The 22,574-nt window shown below is 50.7% G+C and overlaps 1 protein-coding gene across 2 annotated transcripts in view; it reads left to right on the top strand.

Annotated features, from left to right (window-relative positions):
- The window catches only part of Ano1 (anoctamin 1), a 154,015-nt gene that overhangs the window by 93,099 nt on the left and 38,342 nt on the right, over window positions 1–22,574 (top strand). For both annotated transcript variants that reach the window (XM_038329186.1, XM_038329185.1), the window contains 4 exons: window positions 1,100–1,141; window positions 6,987–7,051; window positions 8,295–8,429; window positions 12,010–12,170. In XM_038329186.1, coding sequence (XP_038185114.1) covers window positions 1,100–1,141; window positions 6,987–7,051; window positions 8,295–8,429; window positions 12,010–12,170 — 403 coding nt within the window. The remainder of the gene's footprint in view (window positions 1–1,099; window positions 1,142–6,986; window positions 7,052–8,294; window positions 8,430–12,009; window positions 12,171–22,574) is intronic.

The following is a 22,574-nucleotide window of genomic DNA, read 5'->3' as shown; positions in this document are numbered from 1 at the left end:
TGTTCAGAGTGAGACCCTGGGGAGGTCTCCAGTAATCAGAGGTGTCACCTGCACAGAAAGGCTGGTGACATTTATATTGGCTGCTTGTAGCTTCTCAGCTTCCTTCCGGGTTGGCTTCTGCCTGCCTTCGAGTCAGCGCCTCCGGTATGAATGAATCCATATTGGAACCATGAGACTCATTCATGAAAGCACCGAAAGGACCTGAGCCTGGGTGGGAGGGGGACCCTGGAGTCCAGAAGGAAGCTGGCCCTACTATCCTCAGACTCCAACAGTGGGCCGCTTGCTTGGGGACATGGCCAGATATTCCCCACCTGGCAGGAGTGGCAGGTGCTGCAAATATTGCCGACCAATGGAGGGGAGAGGGTAGCTCTAGACAGGCTCTTAAGGGGCCACAATGTATCTTGCTAATGACTAGCAAAAGCAGGTAGTTGGCCCAGGCCAGCTACATATGATGTGGATTGCTGGGGAGAGCGACTCTCTTACTGTTCCTCCTTAGTGGTTTTGGGGTACACTTTCAGCTTTTGGATCCTCTCTTTCTTTGACTTTAGTAATCTGGTTGTGAGTTCCGGGTTTTAACCAAATACTTCACTGTGTGTCCTCGGGAAGGTCAGGCTGCATATTTGAGTCTCTGGGCATGTTGGGCTCAGGGATCTGGATATTCAGAAATTGTGTGATTTACTGTGGTACACCTGACAGTGCAAGCCTAGACGGGGTTCTGGGGATATCTCAGAGTATGCCATATGTTCTTTTTCAGAAGGCTTTTCCCTCAGAGGCCCCTTTCTTTAACCCTGCCAACTTCAAAGAAATGCTAGGTCTCCTCTGGGATCCCACTCTGTGTTGATGGGAGACAAATCTTGGGGAGTCTGGTGTCAGAGGCAAAGTGGCCAGCAGGACTCACAATCCTGACCATGGGAGTTGGGGCTCACACAGCCCTGACCATGGAAAGAGGGACTCACATAACCCTGACCATGGGAAGAGGGGTTCACACAACCCTGACTGGGAATTGGGGCTCATACAGCCCTGACCGTGGGAGGAGGGGTACCTGGCCAGCCTCATATCTTGTGGCCCAGTCAGAACTTACTTCTGCTTCCATTCACAGGGAGACTATGAGGGTGACAACGTTGAGTTCAACGACAGGAAAGTAAGTCTGTGACAGTAGAGTGGGAGGCGGGGCTGGGACTCTCTGTTTCCTTCCCGCAGTCACTTTACCCAGCCCTTGACAGGCAGCTGACGGTACAAAGAAAAAATACCTCTTTGGAGCCCGCCTCTTCCTCTCTACCCTCCTCTCCTACACTGATTTCCAGGGATCCCCTGTCTTATGGGGTCACCCTGTACCTTGTCCCTGGCTCCTGTGGTTGTTGAAGGCACCTGGCCTCACTCCACCGACACCAGGATCTGTAAACGTGGACTCAACAGTGGCCAGTTGCCCAGAGAGCCACAGTCCCCACAGCATCCTGGCCTGGAGTTCTTTTGACTAGAGAAGTTATCAAGCCGGAGGTCAGTGGAGCGCCCTCTGGGAAACACTGCATGCCATTCCCTGCTGTCCTTCCTCCTTTCTCCAGCAGCCCAGAACCCTTGCTCTGCCCAGGGGATCCCCATGAAGCTGCTCCTGTGTGAGCGTTCCCCTCCCCCAGATACCTGCTCCCCACTCAGGAATGCCCCTATCCCTCGACAGCCTTCCACACTGCATCCATAAGGCCTGTCTGTTAGCCCAACAAACCCAGGCTCCTTCCTGGAGAGGGGCGTCCCTGTCCTTCTGCAAGTGGCGTGCAAAGTTCACAATAGAGGCTTTGTCCCCACACCTCAGGCCTGGGGGACCTCTGGGTGGCATGTTCTTCCCTCTCAGACTCCTCCAGCCCTGGGCTTGTTTTCAAATGGTTAGTACTTGATGTAACTTGCCTGCCCGGGAATCTAGCTGAAGATTCTATCTGATTTAGCATAAAAATGACATATTTGGTTATTTTTAGTGTCCCATCTGGCATTCATCTGAGACCCCATGACCCGCTGAACTCCCTATCCAATCCCGCTGGAGAAGCATGGTCCACTCCGTGTCCTAGCCAGCTCTGGGTCTCCCTCACCCCTTGTGTCTCAGGCTCTTGACTGAGGTCTTTCTTCCATGGACAGCAGCAACCCCATTTTGATCCCCCATCCCTACCCCCCTGCTTGCCCCAGAGCTGCAACCTCGCTAGTTGCCATGCTGGTCATAGTAATTTGGATAGCAGTCACACCATGTCAGAAATAGCTGTTACTTATTCAGATAACTTCCTGGCTCTGCTGAGTGTCAGGTTCAGCAACACGGTTTCAGGTTGTCCAGGCCCAACTATTAACTCTCCTGGGAACACCCCACACTCCAGTGAATTATATTTCCCAGCAAAGTGTACAAGGCCTGGCCCATTGGGAAACCAGAGAATAATGATGCTTAAGTGGATGGGTGGATATAAGGAGGGATGAATGTGTGGGTGGGTGGGTGCATGGATGAATGAGTAATTAGTTATATGGAAAGATAGATGCATGAGTAGATGAATAAATGGATGGGTATATATAAGGATAGTTAAATGAGAGGATGGATGGATGGATGGATGGATGGATGGATGAGCTGGTAAATAGATGGATATAAGGATGGCTAGCTTGATGAGTAGGTAGATAAATAGATAGGTGAGTGAATGGATAGATAGGTAGATGGATGGATGGTTGGGTGGATGGATGGATGGATGGATGATGGATGGATGGTTGGGTGGATGGATGGATGGATGGATGATCGATGGATGGTTGGGTGGATGGATGGGTGGATGGATGGGTAGACGGACAAGTGGGTGGACAGATGAGTAGATGGATGACTGATGGGTGGGCAGATGTATCAGTGAGTAGATATGATGGATGGAAGGAGGAAGGGAAGGGAAGCATTTTGGTTCTATCACAGAACCTCTATTCCCCCATGATGGCTCCATTCTAAGTGGCTTGGTTTGAAATTTTTCCCTTTTCTGTGACAAAATTGTGGCTTCTTCCTTGCAATTCCTGCCCTATCCATGGATAAATAGACAGGTGACGGGTGGGTAGCTGGATGACTGTAAAGATGGGCGGTAGATGAATGGATGAATAAGAACCCCCGGAGCCTGGCTCCAGAAACCTGACAGGAGCAGAAAAACAAAGTACAGCAAGGACATCTTCCTGGGTTGAGCAGTGTGTCAGTGAGGTTTCTGCCAGAGGAGGGTGTGAGCAGGGCTCGGCACAGACCGGCTGCCGGTAGCCTCCACCACAGCCGCAGGTGGCTTCTGATCTACTCCAAGACAGACCCTAATCAAAGTCAGGACACACCTGAGCAGGGGCATTGCTGAAGCCAGCTGTTGGATCCTGCTGAGGCCAGAAAGGGTCCCACAGAGAAGGGGACAGCCAGACCTCTAAGGAGGGGATTCTGGCATTGTGGGAGATGTGCAGATGTGGCTGGAATGAGTCTGCCCCACCACAGTCACAGCCCGCCCACCCTGAACCCTCCTCCTCCTAGGCTGGCAGAGACTGAAGTGGCAGCAGGCTTCTCCCAAGGGCTTTAGTGAATCTCCTGTGAGCCATTTGCCTGACAGCAAGGGTGAGGGAGGTTACCTCAGAGCAGTAAGAGTTCACAGTGCAGTGCTGAAGTAGAAAACAGTGTTGTCTCCCAACCTGTCAGGATGATGATGAGCCTGCAGAGGCCACATGGGCCAGCCAGACCCAAGACATGCTTGAATCCTCCTGAGGTGGTTTTAAACAAATTATTTCCAAGAAGCTTGCACATCTTCACCCTTGTCTGTCTTTCCCTCCCTCCTCCCCCTCCGTCCAGCTCCCTCCCTCAGCTGTATCTCCCAGCTTTCTCTCCTCTCTCTCCCTCTTTGTGTCTCTCACCCCTCCATGCTCCCCTCCCTCTTTTCCTCCTCCCCTCAACTGTATCTCCCTGCCTCTCCCACCCCAAGTCACTCTTTTCTTTCCCTGGTCTCCCACCTTCTCCTCTGGTGAACACCCCCACCCCCACAGCCGTGTGTAGTCACACATGAGCTAGAGGTTCACTACCGGGGTGCAGTGTAGATTCCTCGTGGCTGACTGGTGGCCTGCTCTGCTCTCTGGAGGGAGCTGTAGCCTTCTCCCTGTCTCCATAACCTGTGCAGATCACAGTGACAGGCATTTGGGACTTTAGGGGCCAGAGAAGGCTATGCTGGTAGGGAATCGGCAGGCACGTCCCAGCCTCACAGAAGGGCTCCATGCTCCTCACAGGTGCCTCTGTTTCTCACTTGCTTTCTTCCCTGCTTCCTGGAGGGATGTGAACTGGCTGTGGGTGAAACATACAGTTGTTAATTCTCAGAACTGGAGAAGGGTTGGACAAGCAGCTCCATTGGTAGAGTGCTTGCCTAGTTCCACAAGACCCTGGGTTCACTCCCAAGTACTGCATAAACAGGGCATGGTGGTTACAATCCTAATTAGTACTTAGGAGGAGTTGATATCAGGAAGGTCAGAAGTTCAAAGTCATCCTCAGCTACACAACAAAGTCATGGATACTGCAATACACAAGAATATCTTAAAAGATAGATAGATAGATAGATAGATAGATAGATAGATAGATAGATAGATAGATAGATAGATGAGCCCCTCTCCCAAAGTGGAGACACACTCTTGGGCTGATCCATGTTGCCTACCTGTCTTTCATCTCCAAAGAGTCACATGAACCAGTTGTCCCCATCTGGACCTTTTGAACCAGGAAAGAACATCTCAGGCAGCATGAGAATCTCAGCCACTGATGGGAGGCTGAACAGACAGGGCACTAAGGTCTGCAAGAAGATGGTCTGCTGTGTTCCCTGCCTTCAGACAGCAACCATCCTGCCCCATCTAAAAGATCCTTGATGTCTGAGGTCAGGACCCCAATTATGTGACCTCCTAAAACCATGATTTCCTCCCAAAAGGTCCCAGCTCCTAGTAGTCATATGAGACTCAAAGCTGTGCATATTCAGGGAGTCCATTTGTCCAGTCCATATGAATGGCTGCTCATCTGGGTACAGAGACTCACCTCACCCCAATTTTTTTGAATCTGAATGTTAAAGGGCTGGGGAAATAGCTGAGTTGGTGAAGAACTTGTCTCAAGTACCTGAATTCTATCCTCGGAACCTGTTGAAAAATATGTCAACGCGGCAACTTGCAAAGGGAAACAGGAGGGTGTCTGGGGTGCTGCGGACAGCCAGCCTAGTCCAGCTGGTGATCTCTAGGCTAACGAGTTCAAAGGAGGTGTGGATGGCCTTCCTACGGATGACATCCAAGCTGTCATCATGTCTCCACATGCACATATATGTACACACATCTGTACACGGGCACACACACGGTGGCATTTAAATAAATAAATGTAGTTGAATGTTACAGAACGAAGACACACAGCAAGCAACAGAGTATTAGGCAGGGACCCATGGGAATCCACACAGCCATCCCTACCCAGTCTTCTTCCTGTTACTATTCTGATGCTAACAGAGAGACGACTGAGTATCAGACAGTCCTGTCCCATAGAAGATTGACAGAGGGCTCTTAGGAAGAATGTGGAGACAGAGCCCATTATCTGGTAATTCCTTGCCAAGATAGGCATGGATGGTGTGTGCCAATGAGGTTCTCTGGGTCCTCTTACCATCTGATCTGTACACAGGTGTAATGACAGTACACAGACAGCTGTTCTGGGGTTTGGGCCACTCTGTCCTTTTCACACACTTAGAGTCTTTTTAAATCTGTGGTTCCTATACCATCCATACCTTCTAGATGTGTGTGTGTGTACGCACACACATATGTGCGTATGAATGTGTGTTGAGGTCATTCCTGGGATAGATCCACCCCTCTGGCCTTGGTCAAGGTGATCATGAGGAGGTGGTCAGGAGTTCCACAGTGACCTCTTCAAGCCCTACCAGTAGGGTTACCTTAAGCAAGCACCTCTTGGCTGGCAGGTAAGGCCACAGCCCTTTTGTGTGAGTTTAGCAGGGCAGAAGGATGGTCTACAAGAGGCTTGTCTCTGCCTTCCAGCTGAGGTCAGTGTAGTACACGGGCCTCATCATAGAACCCAGAGCAAGATGCTCAGAAATCCTGGGCTGCGTCAGCTTCTAGGATCCGGGGAAGAGGTCATGGATGCTTTAGAGGGCTCCTTCATCCCCTGCTATAACCTTAGACTTTACACTTGGAAGGGAGTTTGGCCTGAGCAGAGGGGCAGCCATCCTCCCTTTCCATAGGCAGCTGTTCTGGGGTTTTGGTCTCTCTGTCCTGTCATGAAAGACCCTGCACCTGGACAGTGCGACACAGGAGCTTGGTGTGAATGCAAGTTAGTAATGCTTGGTGTGAATGCAAGTTAGTAATGCTTGGTGTGAATGCAAGTTAGTAATGCTTGGTGTGAATGCAAGTTAGTAATGCTTGGTGTGAATGCAAGTTAGTAATGCTTGGTGTGAATGCAAGTTAGTAATGTTTGGTGTGAATGCAAGTTAGTAATGTGGGTCCTGGAGATCAAATTCAGGTTGCCGTGGAAAGCACCTTTACGGGCTGAGCTATGTGGCTGGCCCTGGTCTCTTGACAGGTGTTTATCAGGAGCCTAATCTCAGGAGATGAACCTTGTGACCTCTATATGCCAGGAGATTTTTTTTTTTTCAATTTTGATGTTCATGTCTCTCTGCTTGAATGCTGGTCGTTTAGATAATAAACAATCTGGTGTCTGACCTCTTGATGTCAGATGTTATAGATGAATTCCCAATTCAGTCTTAAGAAGCTGAGATTCCATAACCTTCTGGAAGCATCTTTCCCACCCCCGCTTGAACCCAGAGTGCCAATTCCCTCCCTGGCATTCTCTAAGCATTTGTTGAATGAATGAATGAATGAATGAATGAATGATGAATGAAGAGTGAGTGAATGAGGGAGGGGCTAACTGAAACTCTGAAGTTCTTCCAGGGAGCAGCGTCAGTATGTGACCTTCCACCAAGTCCTTCCCCATTCTTTCCTCTCTCCAGCTCCTATATGAGGAATGGGCAAGCTATGGGGTCTTCTACAAATACCAGCCCATTGACCTGGTCAGGTGAGTTGGGGCACCTGGCCTCTTAGGCAGTGGCTGTGTGAAGTGAGACTCAAGGCCATATCTGGATGGTAAAGTCTCTTCTCATGTCAACTGCTCCAGACATTCAGCCACTTGGGAACCTGTTGTACTTGAAGACTGTGTGGCCATTGGGTCTCCGGGAGGCAAGACAGCTCCAGCAGGGTTTGTGACACTGCCTAGCCATGTCTATTGGAGGACCAGCATTTGGTCATTCCCCCTGCGTGCCCTTGAGTTCTCCTCAGCTTAGCCAGCAGGATAGCTGCTGAGATCACCTGCTTTGGGGTGTGGAAGGGAAGAAGTCTCTGCCTCAAGGTGTGAGAATTTGTAACCAGGTCTGAGAGAACCTGCAGGACAGCCTGCGAGGCTGGCAGGACGGGCAGCTAGCTGGGCGTCAGATCCTGTGGGGGCTTGTAGATAAGGATGTGAATGGTGACAGCATATGTCAGCCAGGGAGGGTCAGCAGACTCTTGGGGGGGGGGAGGAGTCGTTAGTTTACTTGATGCCTCTGACAAAGTTTCATTCGTCGCTTATACTAATTGGGGCTTGGGATGGAACCCACAGCCATGGGGACACACCTGGACCACGGGTGAAGGCTTCACAAATGGAAGTGCACCCTTCCTCAGGGCACGGAGGAGAGGCAGCGTCAAACCTGGTGACACACACGTGTAATACCAGCACTTGGAAGACTGAGGCAGGAAGTTCAGGATTTTAAGGCCAGCCTGTATAGTGAGGTCAAAGCTAGCCTAAACCAAAGAGAAAAATCCAGTCTCCAAAAGCTGGGAGGCTGGAAATCCAGCCCAGCTGGTAGAGTGCTTGCCTGTAACTCTAGGTTCAATCCCCAGCACAGAGTAAGCTAGGCATGGCAGTGTACACCTGTAAGCCCAGTACTTGGAAGAAGAAAAGAGAAGAATCACAAGTTCAAGGTTATCCTCAACTATATAATGAGCTTGAGATCAGCCTGGGATATATGAGAAAGAAAGAGAGAGAAAATATGAATATTTTTAGGGTTACAGTTTAGTGGTAGAACATTTGCAGGTAGTAGGAGCATATACAAAGGACTAAAGAGCACCCCAAACCTGATGAGGTGTCCTGGAGCCTCACTGTCCGACTCTCAGGCAGGAGAATCAGTGGCCCAATTGGAGTTGTTCATTGCTGGGAGGGGAGCAGGGCATGATGTGTTCCATGGTCTAGGATGTGAGTGCATCCCCTTCGTTTCTCGGCATAGGAAATACTTTGGCGAGAAGGTTGGCCTGTACTTTGCCTGGCTTGGTGCCTACACCCAGATGCTCATCCCTGCCTCGATCGTAGGTGTCATTGTCTTCCTCTATGGATGTGCCACTGTGGACGAAAACATCCCCAGGTAGGCACCAACCCTGCTCTCTGGGAGACACGATGATGAGGGGTACCCATGTTCTGAGACTGCCCAGAGGATCTGAGCTCTCACCCCCATGACCAGCTGCAGGACCTTCTCGACACTGCCTCTGCCATGGAGCTGTGGATTGGAGCATTGTCGCTGGTTCTGATCAGTGGAGAACCCTATGTCTGTCAGCTGGGGAGGAGGTGGGGTCTTGTCAGGCCAGAAAGACCACATCTGGCCAGTTTTCCCTCTGTGATGCTTTATTTTAATTATGTGTGTATGAGTGTATTGTATGTGTGTGCACACAATATGTATGTATCCAGTATGTTCTTAGTACCCATGGTGGCCAGAAGAGAGCAGAAGATCGTCCTGGAGCTGGAGCTGCCACATGGGTCTCTAACCCAGGACCTCCGGAAGAGCAGCCAGTCCTCTTAACCACTGGGCCATCCCTCCAGCCCCTTCCATAATGTTTTATTATATGAATAAGACATCTGCTATTCCTTTCACCCGAATTCCCTCCCCAGCTCCCTCAGTCTCAGATTGCAGAAAGCTTGTCTCTGTGTCTGCATGGACAATACAAGGCTTTATAATGCCAGGAGAATACAATGCATGCTGGGGTTTGCTAATGGGACAGATGAAAATGGCTGAGACTTAGAGGTGGCGAGGCTGGTTGTCAGCTGCCAGAGCTCAAAGCTTGTGAGAATCAGGTAGTGGAATAAGGAGTGTTCCCATGATGTCCCTGAATAGAAGGGGCCCTGCCAGCTAGGGTGTGGACTCCCCAAGAGAGGGCACCAGGGTTTTTTTTACTCTGGCAGCTCCGTCTCCTCAAGTCATATGGTCAGAAAAACGGCGACTAGCGGCACGGACGAAGCCAATACCCAGGCCTGTCCAACCCTGGCTTCTGCCCCAGTTGATCTTGCATGGCAGCCAGAGGCATGGAGTCCCCCTTGGAGTCCATCAGACCAGGCTGAAGTCTCAAGGAGGTGGTGGCCAGTGACATATCACCCTGTGCACCCTGCCCCACCTATCCTCTCTTAGTACTGGACCTTCAGACTGTAATACTGTATTTCTTAATTTTGGCCGAGCTTTAGGCCCCCAGAAAAAGGGCTTTTGTCTGGCTGCTGGCATTTGTATTGGAAGCTGAGGCTGGCATGGGGGTGGGAGGGTACAACTCAGACAAACTATAAGACTCGCAGGCAGGCAGGCGGCAGGCAGGCAGGCAGGCCGAACTGTGCCTTGGCACCGCTTGGTGCCAGTCTTGGGCCAAACAGACAGCATGACCCTGAGGTGCGTATTACACAGCAGGAATGGCCTTCTACCCACCAGCTCCTAAGGAGAGGGAGCTCAGACCAGACCAGTAACAACTGGAGTTGTGCCTGCTAATCTCTCTCAGTGAGAGGAGAGAGACGGGCCCTGAAGGACCAAGCCCTGGGCATCTGGTGACATTGTGCTCATTTAAGGCCCCAGGCAGTTGGCAACAGCAGTGACCACATTGGGTCAGGGGGCACCCTTGAAAGGGCCATCCACATGCTGGTCCATCTCGCTGCACCTTCCCAGCCATCCAACAGCATTGTGCCCCTTAGACTCAGCTCTTCTTGGTAGACTGGGAAACCAAGGCAACTGGACTCAGCACCCTTCCCAAGGCTGCGTGGTCACCCATGCCAGAGCTGAGACTTCAGAGCCTCAGGTTCCAGAGCACAGGGTCCCTCTCTCCTGGGTTCCCGCCTCTCTTCCACGTATGTGTGTGTATACATCACATCTGCCCAGATACTCCAGAATCACTGTCTTGGTTGCGGTTAGCCTGTTCTCATCTTTGCATCTGTGGTGAGTGGCCAACACCCCTGATGCACAAGAAGAGAATGGAGCTGGTGCCCTCTGCCTCTGCCTTGGGTACAGAAGAGGGTCCCTGAGAGCCAGCACAAGTGTGTGTGTGGTATGGTGTGGTGTGGTGTGTGTGTGTGTGTGTGTGTGTGTGTGTGTGTGTGTATACATCCTCTGAAACTTAAAAGCCACCAGCAGCAGAGGAGGAGCTTCATCACTAGCCTGTGTGGTGTTCCCTGACCTGAGGGGCTATCACACTGCAATCCCACCCTCATAAATGGGAGTAGGAGTCTGGAGAAGAAAAGTAAATTCCTTAGGGCCACTCAGAAAGGTGAGACTTGAACCCCAATCTCTGAATGAGAGCCCTGTATACACACATATACACACACACACAAGTTCATGTGGATCCAGAAATCAGAAGAAAAGAAGAAGCAGTAGCAGCAGCTAAACTACCCACTTCAGCATTCTCCCAGATGACCATCTGACCCCTGGGAATGAGTGCTCCAGCCCGTGCATCTATTTATAGATCAGGGTTAGGTTCAAGTTCAAAGGAAGGAGAGAGTCAGGGCAGGCTGTGGCTAGAGGGCAGTGTTTCCGCCCTTCTCCTCATTTACCAGAAATGTTGAGCCTGAAGCTGGAGGTCTTGACCATAGTCACAGAGCTCAGAACAGTGTAGAACAGCCTAGAAGCTTGACCTTAGCAGGGGGCGTGTGACCCTAGGAGCCATTCTAAGCACAGGGCTTTGTTCGGAGAATGGGGTTCAAGTTCCACCTTGCTGCGTGGCCCTAAGGAATTTACTTTTCTTTTCCAGGATCCTGCTCCCATTCACAAAGGTGGGATTGCAGTGTGCTAGCCCCCAGACCAGGGAACACCGCACAGGATAGTGATGAGGCCCCTCCTCTGCTGCTGGTGGCTTCTAAGTTTGTGCCAGCATATGTAGGGGAGGGCCGGGTCCTCATCCCCTGAAGCATTGCCTCAGAACCCAGCCAAGCTTGTGCACCTACTCCATTGACCAGGATCTACCATCCTGACGCCTCCTGTCTCTTGAGTGAGCCCCTCAGGGTGCCTGGAAACCTGGAAGCTTGGGGGTATGCTCCTTTGAGTATAGCCAACCCAGAGAGGAGTCCTGGGGCACCCTCTCTTCATCTTTGTAGCTGCCCAGTTTGACCTGTAAGGGTCATGGCATGATGCCCAGTGCTACCAGGGAGTCACCCAGCATGAGTCTGGCCACAGTGAGGGCCTCCTGGCTGCAGTTCACTCTCTCCCTCCCTTGGGTGTCCAGGCCTGACCACAGAAGTAACTGGCCTCCATGCGCAGCACAGCTTTGACAGGACCTGGGCATGTTAGGAAAGCTGGCTGGGGATCCTGGGCCGTGGAGGTGTCAGGGGTGTTGACCTCGGGTATCACTGGCCAAGGTTCACCCCTAAAGGGGACACTCTGGTGACCCTTTCTGCCCCAAGAAGAATATGGGCATGGGTGGGTGTTTTAGAACTGGCTGTATCAGGGTTCTGTTCAAGGTGAAGATCCAGGGCCTTACCCCCCAAACTACAGGAGCTTATGCTGGACAACATCAGGGTCTTGAATGGAGCCTGGGGCCCTGAAACTCATAGTTAGGTATGGGTCACATGCCTGTGAGGCTTGTGGCAGGGAGTAGGGACAGAGTGGCTGCAGCTAGCCAACATGCCTTGACTGTGACTACCAGGGCCACCCTCCATGGCCCCTGGGAAGTAGACTGGAACTTGAGGCCACCTCTATCTTGCAGCATGGAGATGTGTGACCAGAGACACAATATCACCATGTGTCCCCTGTGTGACAAGACCTGCAGCTACTGGAAGATGAGTTCAGCCTGTGCCACAGCCCGTGCCAGTCACCTCTTTGACAACCCTGCCACCGTCTTCTTCTCTGTGTTTATGGCCCTCTGGGGTAAGTGGATCCTTCCGTTCAAACCACCTACATGGCAGGGACAGGCACACTCTCTTCTGACTTCGAGTCTGATGTTCCACAGGGTCTGTGTACTGGGTGTGAAAGAGGGTCACATAGTGTGCCTGATGGCCACAGATTTGCACCATGTCCAGGATGGGCACAGCTCTTTTGCTCTTCTAACCTGGCCAAAAGGTGTCAGGGTAGGCCAGGATCTGAGAAACCCTGCATGTGGATTGTCACCCAGAGGGTCATGAGTGGTTCAAGGTCACCCATCTCTAAGCAGCAATGGCTGAATTAAATTTGCCATCCTCAAGTCTGAGCCTGATCAGAGTCAGAGACACCGGGTTATTCTCCACAGAGACTCTAGCCTTAGCCGCCACAGTCTGGAGCCCAGACTTCAACTTTGAAGAGAGGCTAGGCTGGAAAGTATAGCATATCTGTTGCATATCTACAGATGACAACCATAATGATGATGGTTGTGCGCATGCACATGTGTGTGCACACGTGTGCATGAAGGCCAGAGGACATCCTTACATGTTGATCCTCAGGAGCTGTCTACTGTCTCTGTGGGAGATTTTGTGTGACTTTTTTATTGCATTATATCTATTATTTATATATTTTGTGTGCGTGTAGAGGGTTGCACATGAGCCATGCATATGTGTGGAGGTCAGAGGGCACTATTCAAGAGCTGGTTCTCTTCTTCTACCATGTGACCAAAGGGGCATCTGGATTATCAGGTTTGGTGGCAAGTATGTTTGCCCTTGAGCCATCTCACCAGCCCCATCTTCTCTTTTAGGAGACAGTGTCTCTTCCTGACCTTGAACTCACCATGTAATAATGTTGGACAAGCTGTCCAGGAACTGCAGGGTTCTCTTATCTCTACCTTCCCAGCACTGGGCCTAGAAGTTCAAATCCCCAGAATCCCTGTTTACAGAGAGAGAGAAAGAGAGAGAGAGAGAGAGAGAGAGAGAGAGAGAGAGAGAGAGAGAGAGAGAGAGAGAGAGAGAGACTGTGTGTGCCTGCAACCTCAGAACTTTGGGGTCATTGACAGGACAACCATTGGGGCTTTGGGGCTGCCAGATTCTCTTAAAAGACTTATCAGTCAGTGTTTAAGGGGTGTTGCCAAGTATTCATCACCTCAGAAACCACAGGAAGCAAGCCCGGGTGTGTTCAGTGCTCTTAAGTCTTAACAGCTAGGATTCCAAGGAAACAGTGTGTGCAAAGGCCCTGGGGGTGAGGCACAGGACTCCGAAGGAGCCTGCTGTTGCAGGAAATGGGTGGGAGCATGTCAGGGGATCTTAGAGAGGCCAGCAGCGACCTGCTCTAAAGAACGTTGTGTTCTTGTTAGGAGGACTCAGAAGCCAGCACTCTGGGTCACTGTGTCATGGATGTTTTCCTGTCTTACACTTGAGTCAGAGGCCATAAATGGCAGAGAAAGTCCTGCAGCGATTGATCAGAAGGGACTCAATTGCAATGAGGGACAGCGGCTGGAGCATTCTGTGAGCTTCGGTTGCGCTTGGGTTCACCACATTCACACAGTGCATCGTTGCCCACCTTGGGAGGAGCCGCCTTGTGGTTGTGTGTGACAATGAAGTCCTTCCCTGGAGAATTCTAGGAAGGAAGGTGGAAGGGGAACATCTGGAGCCTCAGCCCCCCTCAAAGTTCCCCTAGGTGAGGGCTTCTTGAAGAGGAAAGACACCTCCCCTGGAGAAGACTTGTTTGTATGTCCCCGCACTTCATTTGAGTGTAATCCTTCCTGAGATCTTAGGAGAGAGCAGCTTGACTGTAGCCCAGAGATGGAAACCGCGGGCTCCCTCGGCTGACCCTGATTTTGTTTGTTCGTTTGTGTTTTGGGTGGGTGGGCTAGGGCCAGGACTAGTGCCTCCTGCAGCCAACTTCCAAAGAGTTAACTAAGCATAGGCTCTGCTGAGCTGTGCCCCAATCCTAAAGGCTCCTGAAGGGTCCCCACCCAAGTTCCACCCACATGGCCTTACCTTGAGGGTAGAAAGTATTCACCCACAATGGATGAGGTCCTATCACAGGTAGCCTGTGACACACCCACTATCATGGTCTCTCCCATGTGTACAGAGCCATCCATCTTAGCTGTGCAAGGCCTGTGGTGCCTACTCTATGTCGTGTTCCAGAGAAGGCGGGGTCTGGTGTGATTTTTTTCTTTTTTTTTTTTTTTAAATATGGGATTTCATGAAGCCCACACTGGCCTCAGACTTGCTATGTGGCCAATGATGACCTGAATTCCTCTGCCTACTGTGTCTTAGGATCAGGCGTGTGTGCCGTCATGGCCATACAGACTCTGCATAGTTTCAGCATATCTCTGATTCTTCCCCTCATTCCTGCCCCCAGGCAGGGGCACACACTGCTCACCTAGGACACCCCCACAGTGACACCTCCTGCCTTCCTTCCCCCTGTGCCCACAGCACCCATATTGGTCTGAGCTGTGCTGGGTTAGTCACTTTGGCACTAGCTTGTTCACTAGCTCACTGGCCTGGAGGCATACATAGCAGCTCGGGGCCTCGTCTCAGCTGCCCCCTAACAGCTGTGTGACAATAGGAGGAGACTCCATGTGTGTGTGTGTGTGTGTGTGTGTGTGTGTGTGTGTGTGTGTGCGTGTGTGTGTGTGCGTGTGTGTGTGTGTGTGTGTGTGTGTGTTCACCTGCCATGTTTTGAAGCCATCCCTGTGAAGATGAACAGAAGGGACACTCATACTTGTTCTCAGGGGGCCAGGTCATTTGCCCATTTTCCTCCCAGTTGAGAATAGGGCTTGTCATCCAGGATCCCTCAGGGAGTTTACTAAAGAGCAAATTCTAGGGCTGTGGTGCAGGTCAGAGAGGGACACTATGCCTTCATGAAACCCTGGGTTCAGTCCCTAGCCGCTCCCCCCCCCCAAAAAAAGTAAAATCCTGGATACCATGTGTGACCTACTGAATTGTCTGTCACCCAGGATCCCAAATCTGTCTGCTGAACAAGGTTGGTGGGCTTCCCTGTGCCTGCAGGCATCTGGAGGTGCGTTCTCTAATGAGGGTTCTGAAGCCCAGAAAGGTTAAATGGTTTGCTAGAGATCACACAGGCTAAGAGATTGATGATGGCTCTGCCATCTGCCTGTCGTCTGCCTGTCTGCCTGTCTGCCTCTAAGGTCCACCTCAGGGCTGTTTGGAACTCGTAACTCATCATTTAAATGTTCTCCTAGCCCCTGCAAAGTGCCCACCTGAGAAAACAGATGTTTGCCTTAAGCTGTTAATGAGGGCACACGGGCAGGAGTTGCCCAGCATGGGTTCTTCTCATTAATTGCATGTGTGTGGTGGGGCAGCCAGTCAGCCACTCTTTATTGAACATTTACTCTTCCCTGAGCCATCAGAGTCAGAGCCTGGGCCCAGCCAGCCCTAACCAGCTAGGCTCATCCACAGTCCTCAGCCAGCTAGTCACTTAAACAGCTAAGTAGCAGTGAAGAGCAGAGAGGAGAGTCACTCTGTGCGGCCACCTTGGGAAGAGGGACAAATGTCCAGAGACTCCCAAGTCTGTCCTCGGGGTCCGGACATGAGGTTCAGGGTTAAACGGGGCAGGAGGTGTGCAGAGCTAAGCAGTCCTGGTCAGGGTGTGGTCCTGCCCGTCACTGACCCATCACTGTCAGCTCCAGGCTCTCCTGCAAGGCGGTCTGACAAGTTCTCAGAACTCTGAGATCTCTCTGGGGGACAGGCTCCCCCTCTGACTGGCACCAGGCTTCAGCCTTTCTCTTCCCCAGCGTGAGACTCCTGGGAAAATTCCAACGCCTTGGGGTCCATTGTTTGAACAGTTTGATGGCCGAAGGGAGGGGCACATGAGCCTCTTCAGAATTTCTTTGCTCTGGCTAGGGTGGTGAGAGTTTGTCAGCCTCCTCTCTGAGACCCTGTTACACTGCGCCTTCAAAGCGCTACCGGGCCTGAGGAAGAGCAGCCAGGGGCTTTCATTCTCCTGAGGCTGGGGTCTCACCAGCATGTCTCCATTGTGTGCCTGTCCATCAAGTAGAGAAGCAAGTACTGGCTCACTCCATACCCACCCACTTGAGAGAAAGCAAAAAAAGAGGGAAAAGCCAGCCCCCTCCGGTGAGGCCTTCCTTCAGATAAAGGAAGCTTATGCCGAAAGGAAAGAAGCAAGGGCCCTGCAGGAGAGATCTGCGGGAAGAAGTAGAAAACGTAGGAAAACCCACCCTGGGCCCTTTGCACAGCCGCACAGCGAGCTGTCAAGGGCCGTTAGGAGATCTCAAATCCCTCATCAATTACCCGTTCATTACCCTCTGAAGGATTAGTTCTCCCCAAATCCCTCCCTCCATTGAGGCCTTTTCCTGCACTCCAGCTGTTCCCAACTCTGCACAATGGCAGGCCTGCGGGACTGTTCCCGCTGGCTGCAATGAGGAGTGGGGCTCACTGTCCCCCAGAACTGCTGTTTTCATCTTTAAAACTGCTTTTTAATCTTTGCCTCAGTAGCGTGGGCTCAGCAATCCCGGCTTCCGACGGCCCCTGCCTGCAATGCCTGACATCTTAAAGCTTGGAATGAAATGTCACGTTGAGCAACTTTGAGCCCATTTAGCTATTTGCCGCCATCAATTTTCTGACATTATAGAATAATCACAGGTCTTAATCGTCTGCCAGTTTCGCCCAGAACAAAGGCTGGTGGTTTCTGCCCAGTGGCAGGGGCTGGAGGGACTGCTGAATGACATGTCAGATTCAAGCCTGAGATTTGATGATGTTGTCCCAAACTGGGCCCCATCATCTCATGTTGGAAGGGGACATCAGGAGAGTTATACTGTGACAATCTGCTGAGATCAAAAGGCCAGTGGTGGGTCATGAACTGAACTTTTGTATTGAGTGGGTAGGGTCCCAGTGACCCATGTAAAAATGCAGAGCTTCCATTGTCTGCACTGAAGGCTCAGCAGTGGAGAGTTCCCAGACTCTGTAGCTCCCTGGGCACCCAGCTCTGAGCCCTAGCTGGGCAAGCACCTCCCCTGCTGGGAATAACTACCACAGGCTTCACTCTCAGGAGTGCACTTCATTTCTTTGCATTGTCTGATGGCTGGACATCCCAGATCCAGGTCCTGTGGGGATGCCAGGTCCTGGTGCATAGATGGCTCTTTCTCATTGTGTCCTCACACAATAAGAATCCCCTCAATAAGAGTGCTAACCCCACCCTCAAGGGCCCCAGTGGCCTCACTTCCCACAGCATCTCCTTGGGGGATGAAGACCTCAACACTGAAATTTAGGAATTACTCAAATGTGCCATAATCAGAAACCCATCAGGAAGCTAATGCACAAATGATAAAATATGACATATACCATCACATGATGGCATGTAGCCAGTATTTACAAAAAAAAAGCTGGGGATAGGGGGTGTCCAGGCAAGCAAGAGGACTTGTACAAGCTTGAGGACCTGAGTTCTAATCCCAAGAACCCAAGTAAAGATTTGCCATAAATGTTCTAGATGTTTTCATGTTTGGGCCACACAGAACAACAACATTGCAGTCCCTGACCTGTGTTGTACTGACTGATACAGGAGGCGTCCTTCAGAGTAGCTGGAAGGTGAGAGTAGGCCTCACTGCTCGGAGCACACAGAGCTCCACAGGAAATACACCCAGCCCTTCTCCCACTCGGGAGACTGAGGCTGGTGGAGCCCATTCGCGTGTTGAGCTCATGCCCAGGATGATCCCTCACCACCCAGTTCAGGACCCTCCAAGGAAAGACAATTATGTGACATACTGAAGCCAAAACAAATGCTTAAGGAAGCAGGACTGTGCCTCGGTGCTGTTCCAGCCCTGACCTAGGTCCCGCTCACTGCCTGTCTTGTGCTGCCCCAGCCTGTGATGCGCACCCAAGGTGTGCGCTTGCTATTTCAGACTCCATGCACGGCTCACCCCTATGTGGCTGGAAGTCTTCTGTTCCACAAGCCATGTTGACATCGCAAGATCAGGGTACAGGTCTCTCCATTTATTGAGATGGCACAGGTGCACCTGGCCTCAGTTTGTGTCTGTGAAGTAGGGTGTGTTAACCCAGCTTCAGTGGTCCTGGGGATTAGGCAGAAGGGAGTCCATGTGGGAAGATGCTGTGTGCCTTAACTGTTATATGATGGTATATGTTATGTGTGGTGTCAGCACTAGGGAAAGCATCTAGCAGAATTCACGGTGGGAGAATGGACCATAGAGGTACTCTGGGAAGATGAGTGATCGACTTCCTTCTTGCCCTTGCTCCGCCCACATGGAAGGGACTTTTTTCCATTGATCTGATGCCCAGTACTGGGGTCTGACCCAGCCTGTCTGAGCCTTCTTGATCCCCTCCTGCAGCCTCATCTGAGCACAGCCTTGTCCTCTGCTCCATCTCAGCCAAACTGGTGTGCACTGTGGGCCTGTGGCCAAGCACAGAATGTCCAGCTCCAGCCTCCTAGTGCCAGCGCTGGCCTCTGGCTCATAAGAAAGAAACAGACAATTCCGACTCTCATATTAAATATTTATATTTCTCGGCATAGTCAAGGGTTGTTGAGTCCTAATCAGTCTGGATCCCAGCAGGTTAGAGCCCTCGCACCTCTCTTCAGACAAGCAAAGAGTGTTCCAGAACCAGCTGAGTGCTGTGACCTTAGGCACATTGCTTAACTTCTCTGCTTCTCTGTTTCCTCCTGCAAAAAGGACACACTCAGTGTGATATGATCGTGCACACCTTTAATCCCAGCACTGGGGAGACAGAGGCAGAAGGAACTCAGTGAGTTCAAGGCCAGCCTGGTCTACTTAAGTGAGTTCCCGCCAGCTAGACCTGCATAGAGAGACCCTGTCTAAAAAAAGAAAAAAAGAAAAAAAAAAAGCTCAAATACGTGAGCATATAAAATATGACTATGATTAGTTTTTTCCTTTAAGGAAATCTAGTGTCTGTCAGCATTATCCGGGTATAGTAATTAAGCACAGACCCATGAGTCAGACAGACTCAGTTCAGAATTCTCTTCTGCGCTTGCCCTTGGAAACAGTGTGGCTCCTCCCAAGCCTCGGTGTCCTGGTTTTCTTTCTTATGGAATCATTCCTTCTGTTTCTGATGCTGGTGGACATGGGGTTACCCCACTCATTTCCACAGCAGTGTGGCACTCTATGGCCTGTCAGTGACTGCAGCTGGCAGGCCAGGGAGCTGGGTGTAGAGAGGAGACTAGAGGTGGTAGGGAGGAGCCCAGCTTCTCAGACTGCCTAAGATCTGGGTGTGCTGCAAGAGAAATAGAGGCCATGACATCAACACCGTAAGGAACAGGGACTTCAGGGGCAGGTGGAGATGTGCCTAGCCCTGGCCTCTGCCATGGTGCTATTTCCCAGGGCAGAGGCATCTTTCTCCTTCATCTCCCATTGCCTCCCCATGGGCAGGGAAGGGTTTCACAGAACTCTTCTAGGCATCTAAGAATGTTTGGGTGTGTTGACTTAGATGCATCTTCAGCTCAGAGCCCTGAGGTTGCCAGGCCTCTCAACTATCACGTCTCTGTGCTGGGGGCATCACAGTCCTTACTTTCGGCCATCAGACTCTGCAGGCTTCCATGTTCTCTAACCCTCCCTTGCTCCTGGTCTCTAGGTCTCCGTCTTCCTAGCCTCCATTCCTATTCTTGAGCTTTTCATCATGGTCTCTTGAGTCCACCATGTGACTAAAAATGACAGTCTCACCCCCATCTGTCTGAAAAGGACATCCTGGATAATATGTCACAGTGTATGTACCCAGCATGCACCCACCCATGTTCTGTCTCTTAACTGCACTGAACAGCATTGCCCTATGCATGGGTGCAGACATTGTCCCTCAGGGCTGCTGGAACTGCCTTCAGAAGGCACCCGTAGCAGGATGGCTGATGACTAATGGTGTAGTGGTCCCGGCCCTAGGTTTCTGAGACCTCTCGAGCTGCTCTGAGCAACAGCTGTGACTGTGTGCTCCTCTCCTGCCACCAGACATAAGCAAAGACTTCCCTTTCTTTGTGACCTGACTGGCATTTCTTTTATTTCTTTTTCTTTATGTCTTTTGGTAGCATTTTTTTCTGACTATGATGGGGGAAGATTTTGTTTTGTGTTTATTTATCTTTTGTTTGACTTGTTGTGGTTGTGGTTTTTGGTTCGCTTGTTGAGAGTGAGGCTGAGCCCTTCCATAAACCTGTTGTTCATTTGCATGTCTCCCCTTCGAAAATTCTCTTCACCCCGTTTGCTTATTTGGTTTGGGTTTTTGTTTTTAATTGATTGATTGATTTGTATGTGGGTGCTATGTGCTGTGTGAGTTTATGTGTTCCATGTACATGTGTGAGTCCTTGGAGCAGAGAGAGCATCAAACCCTCCCCTGAAACTGGAGTTACAGATGGCTGTGAGCTGTCATGTGGGTGCTGGCAACTGAACCCAGGTCCTCTGGGACAGCAGAAAGTGCTCTCAGCCACTGAGCTGTCTCTCCAGCTCCCAGGTTTTGTTTATTTTATTTTCTTTATTTGAAACAAGAACTTACACTGACACACAGATTGTCCTCAAATCATAGTGAGTGTCCAGCCTCATCCTTACAAGTGCTGGAATGACAGACACGAGTCACCATGCCTGTTCACACCCTTCAAGCTCACTAGCCCAGGCTGGCTTCACACTCACTGTATAGACAAGGATGACCTTAAACTCCTGATCCTTCTGCCTCTACCTGAGTGCTGGGATTCCAGGTTTCTACGGTGGTGGGGATGGAATCCAGACACCTGAATGCTAGGCAAGCTCTTTGACATAGTTAGCCCGTTTTTGATCAGAGTGTTTCTTGTAAAGCCAATGTGAATTGATTTCAAATGAACAGCCCGCAGCCTGTACAGACTGGCGCTCTGTCAACTGTCTCTTCGCTCGGTTGTTTCTTCAGCTGTGTGGAATCTCTTTGATTTGATGTGCCCACGCTCCCATTTGTCTGCTGGTTTTGTTGCTACTTTTGCTGATATTGTTTTCCTTGCATTGACTTTTAAATTCTTGCCCTCTAGTCCTTAACAGTCCTTGCCCAGAGAAATGTCCAGGCAGGTCTTTGAATAGCATCCCCTCCCTGAGCCTCTCCGTTCCTCGGGTATTGCATTTCCCAGGTTCCCCTGCATTCCCACTTCCTAGACGGCTCAGCTTTGAAGCTTGTCTAGAAGTAGGATTTAGTTTATTTTTATTTTGTATATATGAGTTTTGTCTGCACATATATCTGTGCACCACTTGTATGGCTGGTAACCCCAGAGACTCAAACAGTGCATCAGAACCCCTGAAATTCGAGTTCCAGATGGCAGTGAGTGGCTATGTGGATGCTGGGAATTGAACCTGGGTCCTCTACAAGAGCAGTCAGTGCTCTAACTGCTGCACTGTCTTTCCAGCATAGCTTGAAGTGGTGAGAAAAAGCATTAGGATGCGTCTCCCTTCTCCCTTTGTCCCGGGACAGCAGTGATAGTGGCTGCATCCTCACAGCTCTGACTTCCACTAGGAAGCCCCCATGGATTCCCATCCACGAGGGATGTCTTATTTCTGTCTTGACATCCCACTTATCAGATCAGCAGTTTGTGGCCTGTGAGCCTCAGTTTCCTCCTCTGTAAAATACTGAGCTATCAATACTGGTGGATAACCGCAGAGACACACACTTCGCATGGCAGTTCTTGGCACGGCATCTTGCATGTGGTAGCCTGAGAATCTCAAGTTCTGATGACTGTGTCCAGGCCCCTGCCTCTACTGACTTTCTGAGCTTGTAAAGCTTGTCTTTACAAGCTGTGTGTTTATAAACTCGCCCGTCCACACTGGAGAACCTCTCTGGGTCGGGTCCCTGCCCAGTACTTTGGACAGAGGGACTAGGCCCTGTTCCTGCTCCCAGATACCTAGAAAGGTCACATGCATGGACAGGGATTGTCCTGGAAGGTGGCAGGAACAGCACAGATGAAATTTGGAGTTGGTCCTGTATAGTTTGATTTCATACAACAATGTAATATCTGAGGTCGGGTAACTTTATGAAACAAAGAGATTCATTTTGATGCTAGAGGTTAAAGGTCAAGAGCCCATCTCTGAGAATGGCTTTGTTGCTGGCAGCATTATAGGGCAATGCAGGAACTCACTTGGCAAGAGACGGGGAACAATGTCTTCCCTCTTTCTACAGAGCCACAGGGGCTTGTTCCCCGGGCCCCATCCTGCATACCTATATGAACTATTGCCTCCCGAAGGCCCCTCCCCTGAGCAGTAGCACAGTGGGATTAGCTTCCTTTGTCTTCAAAGCTCACTGTGGTGATCAAATTTCAGCACTGAGTACTGGGAGATGCTCCAGCCATATCTGCACTACAGCATCCTCTGAGGGGCCCTCTGATGTGTTTTCTTTTAAAATTTGTTTGTTTGTTTGTTTATTGGTTTGTTTGTTTTTTATTTTTCCAGATAGGGTTTCTCTCTAA

This window comes from Arvicola amphibius, chromosome 1 (genome assembly GCF_903992535.2).
Source record: "Arvicola amphibius chromosome 1, mArvAmp1.2, whole genome shotgun sequence".
In the NCBI taxonomy this organism is placed as follows: Eukaryota; Metazoa; Chordata; class Mammalia; order Rodentia; family Cricetidae; genus Arvicola; species Arvicola amphibius.
This window is presented reverse-complemented; position numbering and strand designations above follow the sequence as displayed.